This window comes from Cibotium barometz, chromosome 7, assembly GCF_041138505.1.
Source record: "Cibotium barometz isolate CiBa-2024 chromosome 7, ASM4113850v1, whole genome shotgun sequence".
Lineage (NCBI taxonomy): Eukaryota > Viridiplantae > Streptophyta > Polypodiopsida > Cyatheales > Cibotiaceae > Cibotium > Cibotium barometz.
In genome coordinates, this window is record NC_141052.1 from 37795848 (window position 1) to 37805446 (window position 9599).

The window sequence follows — 9599 nt, forward strand, 5'->3', positions numbered from 1 at the left end:
GTCAATTGGGGTGAAAAACTTGGATTTACTTGGATTAAGAGAGGCAACACTACTGTTAAAATATGGAAACAAGAGCTAGAAACTAGAAGACTAGAAGTGAAATAAGAACAAGATTGAAGGACAAAGAGTTACCTTGAGATGAGTGTAGACAAGACACAAGCTAGATGCTTCTTATGATGTGACACCCACAATATATAGGTGTGTAGTACAAGAGATAGTAGCCACGCTGATATGTGGGACAAATAAGATGCCACATGGCAGACACACAAGACTCAAGACAAAAGTTTATACTAGACTAGGAAAAGAGTACACCTAGTGTGCACTTATTTCCAACACCCTCCTTAAGTGGACACTAGGAGGAAGACAAAAGACAAGACTGAAAGACAAGATAGAAAAGATCCTGAGACACCCCTCCTCAAGTGATATCCTCATATGGGTCCACAAGGGTAGGGACAAGATGGATCTAAAACAAGAAATAGTCAGATTGATAGACAAATAGACAGACAAACAAGACTAGATAGACAGAAGACTGACTGTAGACAAATAGATGGACCTTGAAGACATCCCCTCCTCAAGGGCAATCTTTGCCTCTTGGGTAGGCGTTGAGTTCTTTCCTCTTCTTGGAGAGCATTGATGATACCTTCAAGAGTAGGATTATTGTGATACTTGAAGGCAGTGACAAGAGTAGCATAGGTGTCAGGTAAGCTTTTGAGAAGCACAGCAATAGCAATATCTTCGGAGATGGGGGACTTCACTGATGCAAGCTGAACCATAAGACTGCGAAGATAATTGACATGAGAGGCTATAGTAGCTCCCTCCTGCATATATAGATCAAAAAATGAGATCATAAGTGCAATCTTAGAGTTTTTAGAGCGGGGTCCAAAAAGGGTATCCAAAGTGATCCATGCTCGAGAAGCAGACTGTATGTCGGAGATGTGATGAATGTAATCATCTCCAAGACCGAGCAAGATGATAGCATAGGCTTTGTCATTCTTGGCAGTGGGAACATAAGTGACAACTTGCTCAATGTCAGAATCTTCGGGAGCAGCATGGTGAACAACGCCCAAAGACTTTCTTTCATAAGATGGCACTTGATTTTGATTTGCCGAGTATGAAAGTTGGACCCATTGAATTTGTCGATAGACATGAGAGAAGAGGCCATGTGGGAAGGTCTTACCTCTTGCTAAAATGCAAGGGCAGTGTCTATTCCCTTACAAGATTGCAGAAATGAATGAAAGAAGAGATCTAAATTGTTTTTAGAAGCCGGCTCTCTCACCACTTGTCAAGGCGATAGCATGTGACAGCCCATCGAAGCATGAGGAACCAGCAGTTTGCAGATATGAGGATAACAAAAGGACTGACCAGCAAACTGAAGGAGACAATGCACAGTACCTTGTAGACCCTTCAAGAGGAAGCAATGGCAGAACTGAATGCAGCAAATAGCTCGTTAGCAGGAGGAAAGTCGATCTGCAGCTGCCTCTAGATGATGCGCAATAAATCCCAGGCAGAGACAGTCCCTTGAGTCGATGAAGAAGGCAGTCAAAGGAGAGCAGCAACAGTACAGCGGGCTGTAGCAGTTCCAATATGACGGGCAGCAGCAGCTCCAAGAGATATAACAGTAGCAGCTCCACGAAAAACTTTGAATAAGGACAGCCCGATGGCTGAGATGAAGGCAATGGGCTGAAGAGGCTAGGAGGAACGTCGCTCTGATACCATGTTAAAATATGGAAACAAGAGCTAGAAACTAGAAGACTAGAAGTGAAATAAGAACAAGATTGAAGGACAAAGAGTTACCTTGAGATGAGTGTAGACAAGACACAAGCTAGATGCTTCTTATGATGTGACACCCACAATATATAGGTGTGTAGTACAAGAGATAGTAGCCATGCTGATATGTGGGACAAATAAGATGCCACATGGCAGACACACAAGACTCAAGACAAAAGTTTATACTAGACTAGGAAAAGAGTACACCTAGTGTGCACTTATTTCCAACAACTACGAGATACTTGGGATGTCAGGTTGGTCCCTACACAACAGTTTTTCACCAGTTCTCATGAGCATAAGGAAAAAGTTGCTTCATTGGAGCTCTAGGAAATTGGACTTAGCATTTGGAACCTTGGTGATTAGCCAAGTACTATGTGCCTCCATGGTATATCTTCTCTTGTTTGGTGCTTCTCATCACGAGGATGCATTAGTCAACTGTGGAGATTGGTCCGCAATTCTCTTTGGTCAGGTTTGGATGGCACAGTAGATACTCCATGAGCGAGAGTTGCATGGGAGACTATCATTGTCCCAGACAGAAAGGAGGGCTGAATATTATAGATCCATATATCCAGTGCAGAGCCCTGCTTTGCAAGCTAATGGTTAGAAGCTTTCTTCTAGGCACTGAGCCATGGAAAAAGTTAGTGGTCAAAGGCTTTCTTCCGGGCACTGCGCCATGGAAGAACATCTTTCTCTCTCAGATCTCCAGATGTTCGTCTCGGGGAGGTGGAGACTAGATGCCTACAACATACATTTCATCTTCACATTGTAGAGCAGCTTCGTCTCCCCTTGCGTCAGCTATTTCCAGAGCTTGGCGCAGGATGAGACCCTTCTAGAGACAGAAGATCCCGATATCCAAACATGAAGTAGACAGACAACCTGTTATATGGAATGATTTCATTAGAGATGATTGTGTCCGTCCTTTGGGTGCCTCTGGTTATATGCAGTGGCCAGCGGGAGAGATGCGCACCAACAATTAGGCATTGGAAGACTCTCTAATGAGTGGAATGAGAAAATTGCCTCCACCCAGCACCTCAAGGGGAATAACAGACGGATTGAGCAGATTGATGCAGCTATTCCCCATGAGTGGCTCTTTGGCACCTTTCATGATGAGTATCACCCCGCATGGCTAGGTGCCTTTTCCAGGACAGGTGTACGATGTTGCAGGTATTGGCCATGCCAGACCAGGACTAGGAGGGAGATTGCATATTTTTTACTGTCTTGGCTGGTTGGAGATTGATGAGATGTGACACCCAGGACTTCATCCCCCTGAACGTCCTCCATCTGGTGGGAGTTGTGGGTCACTCAAGGAGGCACTGATCTATTGATCCTTCCCTTGAGTGTAACACTTAAGGTTCTTGGTGCCTATGGCTTTATGGTGGATGTCCCAGGATCTCAATGAGTGGGAATGGTTTGATAAGATGTCCACCGTGTTTATTATTTATCCTTGAGTTTTTAGTGTAGTATGGACTTGCACTGTTCACATTCCTTATAAAACAATTGAATTTTATAATTGGACGAAAACCAATACTTACCACTTGCAAACCCAGTTTACAAGGAGAGTCTCTGAGGATAGTTTCACTGTGATCCTGAGAAACATGCAGATCCATGTCACATGCCATGTGTCTTGTGATTGGCCAGCTTAGAGTGTCACCACCTCAGAGTCAAGAGTGGTAGAGCTGATGGAACCCCACACGAGGATCAGATATGCAGAGTATGCACCACAAGGGATAGGTGGACAATGAGGCGTACTACACTGCCCCGGCCTACAATGAGATACAGGGGAGATTCCACTGCCTTTTTTGTGAGGGGTTTGGTCCACTCGCACAGGTGATGGAGGTTGATGATCAGAGATGCCTGGGCATGTAATTACTAGAGCTTAGACGTCATAGGGATGCATTACTGAGACAACATACCAAGAGGCAGACCCAACATGATACTTCCCAAGAGGATCATTACAGATTTCTTCAGTCATCATGCATCCACATCAGAGCCCACTACCCACTATAGCAGTCCAGCCCTCCATCCAAGAGGGGTCCTCATTGATAGAGCTGGTCTAATTTGCGGGCCAGACGTCCCTGGCTCGGAGCATCACGACCCTCCATGGGACAGATGCAGATCCAAGAGGTTCTTTGACGCCATGACATGCTTCCATCATAGAGGCCAGATATTATCTCAGCCATCAGATTCGATGATTATTAGTTGATTATGGCTAGTTTCTCCCATAATAGGGTCACATGCTGATATCACATCTCTATGTGATAGTCGTTTTTTCCTTTTCTCTGAGTTATTTTTTCCATGGCTCAGTGTATCCATGGTATCATTGTATCCCTTACAGACCACGGTCTCATAGACCCTTGGGATCTTTTGTAGACGTTAAGATTACTTTCTTTCTTTCTTAGGCCCAAAAGCATACCATGAAGAGCACTCACACACAAGTATTGTGACACACGGTCACACCTCAGTTTCAAGCATACCATCGAGGACACTCATGGATGCACACACACCCACACGGACTTTCTTGTTGTGACACATGGTCACCTCTGGATTTTCAAGCATACCATGAAGAATGCACACGCACACATACACACACTTGTTTTTGTGATAGAATGCACATGCACACATACACACACTTGTTTTTGTGACAGCAGGTCACCTTTGGATTTTTAAGCATACCATAGAGAACACACTCTTTGTACATCTGTTTTTTTCCCTCCTTAACTCAGGATAAAAATAAGCATGTCAACACTTGAGCTTGATGTTTGATATCCACACAGATCTATCATCACTAATGTGTTGTACTAACTTGGGACCATGCAAATATCACCAAAAGAGAGTTGGTTCACCGTGAAAAACTCTGGTTTTTCATGCCATGAAAAACTGAACTCTGGTTTTTCACGTCACAAGGCGGTACACATGGCTATCAAAGTGCATCTGCATGGCTATCTAACTGCATGATATGTGCTAAGAAGCCCAAATCAGCTTAACTTTGACACCATGAAAAACTTAACTGGTTTTTCACGCCACAAAAGCTGCTCCTGACCGCCTTGGAGGGTGTGATGAGGTATGCCCAAATGGAACGGACCGACCCTGCAAGAGGAGTTGGAGATATCTTTCGATGGTCTTGCAGCATTAGGCTGGCAAAGTCTGCCCAACTGCAAGGCTACTGATCATCTTATGCCGGGAATCAAATGGCATGGTAGTAGTTTTAATGTGTGACAGGAAAGTGGTTGTGACCCAATTGTAGGACAAATGTAGTGTGGGTGGCAGGAGTGCTGTTTCTTTGTATTGTCATCAAATCTTCACTCTGAAAGTCTCATATCAATTTTCTTATATGTTCTGAGTTTCAATTTAATTCCTTCTCCATTTGAAACCTGGGTATGGGTCTTGTGAATATGTTTCTTTAATTTTATAAAATAGATTCACACACACACACGCATGCGCATAGCCAGGTCCTTCTCCTGCCCCTGTTCAATGTCACTGCCTGACTACAGTCAGCATTGAATCTGCTGGGATACGTCGCAGGAGACAACATATGTTTCTTTATATGACGCTATGTTGAAGGGCACATATCTATGGATGAATTTCACTTTAAACTTTAGTGGTGCCTTGATAGTTGAAATGAGACACTAGATCAAATCAGCCTTATTTCACCTGATTTTGGTGTCATGACAGCTTCTACTATGGTTTTCTCATCTTTCCACAATCATGAAAGTGTTTTATTTCCTAAGTTTTTTGATTTTATAATGACAGAAATGCCAGTCATGGATGGCTTTCATGATCCAATGGACGCTGTGCCAGCAGATGATTGTTATTTACCAACATTCATATTGGAGCATGCAGAGATAAGCAGCACCAGTAGTGTCCTACTTGAACTGCAAGAGGTTCCAACTGGTTTTAAGGTCTACACCCGGAGGAGGAGGAGGAACCAGCATTTGAGTTCAACTGCTGTATCTTGCACGGAGAATATTTCTCTAGCCACTACAGCACAAGAGGCAGATGATCAGGTTCAAAAAAGGTGATTCATCAGCGGGGATCTTTTCTCAACTCCATGACTTTAACCATACATTAAAGACTCATCTCATCTCTGTGTGTGTGTGTGTGTGTGTGTTGCTTCATGCGCATGTGCATGTGTTATTGCCCTTGTACATTGATTACTATTGATCAATAACCCATTGCCACATTAATTTTCTTGTATCCTTGCAGAGAATACGACCAAAGTCATGGAGGAGGGTGTGATTGAGGTGGTGCTGCTGCTTTTTACGCCTACACTGCATGTCTATCAAAGAGTCCCCATTCCTTCTTTGCAATGATTGCTACTCATTTGATTCATGTACATGGTTTTCATCTTTTTGGATGGTGGCTGTTTCTCCTTCTTTGTAAACATAAGAGTGAACAACAAAGTCGGTGTGTTAAGCTTTATGGAATACTTAGTGCCAAGCACAAGAATTGCAATTACTGAAGGAATGACTAAGAATGCAATGGCTGATAGATTGTCAGATCTTGAGGAACTCGAAGAAGCAATATTGATAGCCTCAAATGGTTTGATGGTAGAGAAGGTCCTTTAAAAAAGTGGTTTGTACTTATGGCCCTTGGTGTGATGCACATTTTATTCTATTGTGCTGTGTACTAATGTTCGTGCTTCGTTATGCATGTGATAGGCAAGTCAAAAAAAAAAAATCATAAAGAGACTTCTATTAAGTATGAAAAAGACATACAACAATCACGGCTATAAAAGAATAGAATCACCCCAATATGTAAGGCGATTTCAACCACTGAGGAGCATCATGATGCCATGAAAGACCTATGGGACTAGAGGAAAAGAAAATGCCATGGTCCCACTCCCGGATAAATATAATGCAGAATGAGAGGACCCCCGAATACAAGCCCAAGTAGCCATAAGAGTATGGATGATATCACCCCATATAGTACTAATGCACTGAGACCCAAAAATCTGGACACCCTCAATAGCAGCCGTGCATCTAGCTCTCCAGATCTGCCATCCTGTAATACTAGCAACAGTCTCTCAACTGGTGTCAATCCTTGTCTTGGGGGTGTATAATCAGAGTGAGGGACATCCTGCAATAAACCATGCTGGGCAATACCTCTACGAATGAAAATAGTAGAGTTTGTACCACTGCCCTCATAAAAAAGCTGCAGACCAGACTGGGAGAGCCAAGCAACTGCTCCCCAAGTCACGTGCATGGCTTGGCTACTCAATTTTCCCATTAAGCTGGACTACAGAACCCCAAATATGTTGTGCAATGCTGCATCCCCATAAACAATGTTAGGGGGGCTTGGGCATTATAGATCCAGCTGATCAGAGTAGAGCCTTGTTGGGGAAGCTTATTGTTCGGGGGCTGCTCCCAGGCGCTGAGCCTTGGAAGGAGCTTCTTTTTCAGCAGCTGCAGGCTAGAGCTCCCCTAGCAGGGGGCACTTGGGCACCAGAGATACGGTGGATCTTCATAGAGATGAGGAGGACAGGCCTCATTAGAGGATGGGAGGACAGATTTGCCTTACGCACAGAGCAGGGTCATATGTTGGGTTCTCGGCCTCGTCTAGCCTAGGGACCATTGGCGGCAGGCCGAGCACGCAGTTTTGGAGATTGGCAGGCCTTTTGCAGTCTCCCGAAGGAGATCCAGGCGGAGAGGCTGAGTCACTTCAGAGGGGGGCTGATTATGAGGGATGACATTCAGGAGGCACTCACTGAGGAGTGGTTCACACCGTTCGAGCCAGCGGCCCCACGGTGGATGGGAGCCTTTACACAGTTGGAGATCCTGATTGCTGTCGGAGCTTGCACTGAGGATGGTAGATGCCTCTACTATGAGATACAGGATGAGGGCAGACTTCAGAGAGTGGAGGCGGAGTTGCCTTTGGTTGCAGAGTGCATCTTTCAGAGGATACGGGTAGTGGCCGCCGCTTCTCGGAAGTGGCAGATTGATCCAGACCTTGCAGATGTGGACTCTGATTGGCGCATATGGGCATATGCTGCGCGCCCCTTGGCCCGGCTCCAGTGGGACCCTGGCGAGTACGAGTGGCATGATCCTTATGCATCCCCCGAGGCCATAGAGATCACCTTTTTCCAGTACACATTCAGTTGGGGAGGCATATCTTGACTGCGAGGAGGATGGTCTCTCCAGCTACATCGGAGCATTGGCGGCTACAGGGACTCTCACAGGAGTTCCTTGAGGATTTTTGGACCAGGCTCTGGGCTAGCCGACAGGCACGTAGGATTTCGGCTTTCCACTAGCTGGTTGCCCATAGGGGCTCTGTAGTTGGCACCTGGCTTGTCTACTGTGGCCTTCTGCCGACCTGCGTCCGATGCGGCCACCCATTGGAGACACAGCGACATTGCCTATGGGACGGTCCACAGGCGCAGCAGATTTGGCTGAGGATGCTGCGCGTTTTGGCCCCTCTCTCTCCAGAGGGCATGTATACGTGGGGAGCCGTTGCTTGGTCGACTTCGTCAGGGCCTGCTCTGGGATACGAGACGGAGCAGGATAGCCAGGCCATCAGATTCATTAGGGGCTAGCCTCGCCTTGTTCCTTCACCGGATTTCTCGTCCGTTGGCTGGACACAGGAGAGGGATTTACGATGGGAGCTCCTCAGCAACCTCACCATATGGTTCACTTGGAGAGCCCGTTGTTTCAGGGCTTTTGAGGGGAGACTGGAGCCACCAGCAGAGACTGTTCGGGCTATCTGGCAGGAGTTGATTCACACCATGTGAGGACAGTATGACCGCATCCGGGGCAACTTGGATCAAGCGATCTTGCGGTACCAGGCCTTCCACTCCACTTGGCGCAGTGGCCCTTTCTATACTCTACATGCAGGCACCCCCCGCTGGCACTACAGGCCACCTGTTTGGATCTTCCCCCCTCCTATTGTATGATATAGCCTCTCGGTTATTTGTACTTTTTTGCACCTAGGGAGAGTCTCCCTAGCTGCCTTGATTGTTCTCTGCTCTGCCTCTTATGAGCAGGAGAGGGTTTTGTAGCCCAGTGGGGGCGGTTTTTTTTAAAACTAATGAAAGGATCTTTTCTCGGAAAAAATAATAATAATAAAAGTATGCCCCCCTTTGTCAAGCACCCAATCATCCACATAAAATCTGTCTAACCATGCATAAATACATCCTGCATCCCTTCTCCTATTAGACCGTGAATAAAGAAAAGTGGATGGTCTCCTCGAAATGTCATCCTCATGCCAACAATCTCTGCCATGAATGGAGAGTATAAACCTCTCCCAAGACGCTCTTTCAAGAGGATGCACCAAGCCCTCATGTCCACCTCTTCTATCCGTTGGCATCTCAACCATGTTAAAATCCCCACCAATAATCCAATGGTTAGCAAGAGGCATCAGCGTAGTGAGAGATTTCCAAATGACAATCCTCTCACCTGTATGGTTAGGAGCATAGAGGTTGAGAATACCAACGCGTGTAGTACCCTGCATAAGAAGGATCCATTGCGCTCTCGCAGGCTAAATGACACCATGTCCAATGATGCAAGGCAAGATCAAAGCTGAAACAGAGATATAGACACCATCCTTGGTACCAATAGCTGGTGACCAAAATGTGTGTCCCGAGAGAAGCTTGCCTGATCTCCCACATTGGCTAGCGTCCAATTTATGCTTTTGCAAGAGCAATACATCCATAGGTCCATCTGTAACTGCACAATGAAGCTGGGTTTTTACAATTTGTTTTCGCCGACACGGAAAAAAACCCCCAAGACCCTAAATGTTCCAAGAGACGATCTCTTAAGGACTCAAAGTACGAGCGACCAGATCTCGTGGTCGACGAAGGACCCCCTTTAGAGACGGAAGTACATCTCATATAGGTAAGG

General features: G+C 45.7%; 1 protein-coding gene across 2 annotated transcripts in view; it reads left to right on the forward strand.

Annotated features, from left to right (window-relative positions):
• LOC147636958 (uncharacterized) overlaps window positions 1-6383 on the forward strand; it is a 99269-nt gene extending 92886 nt beyond the window's left edge. For both annotated transcript variants that reach the window (XM_086800547.1, XM_086800545.1), the window contains exons 12-13: window positions 5518-5782; window positions 5971-6383. In XM_086800547.1, the coding sequence (XP_086656673.1) occupies window positions 5518-5782; window positions 5971-6007 (302 nt within the window). In that variant the 3' untranslated portion in view covers window positions 6008-6383. The remainder of the gene's footprint in view (window positions 1-5517; window positions 5783-5970) is intronic.
• The last annotated feature ends 3216 nt before the right edge of the window (window positions 6384-9599 follow it).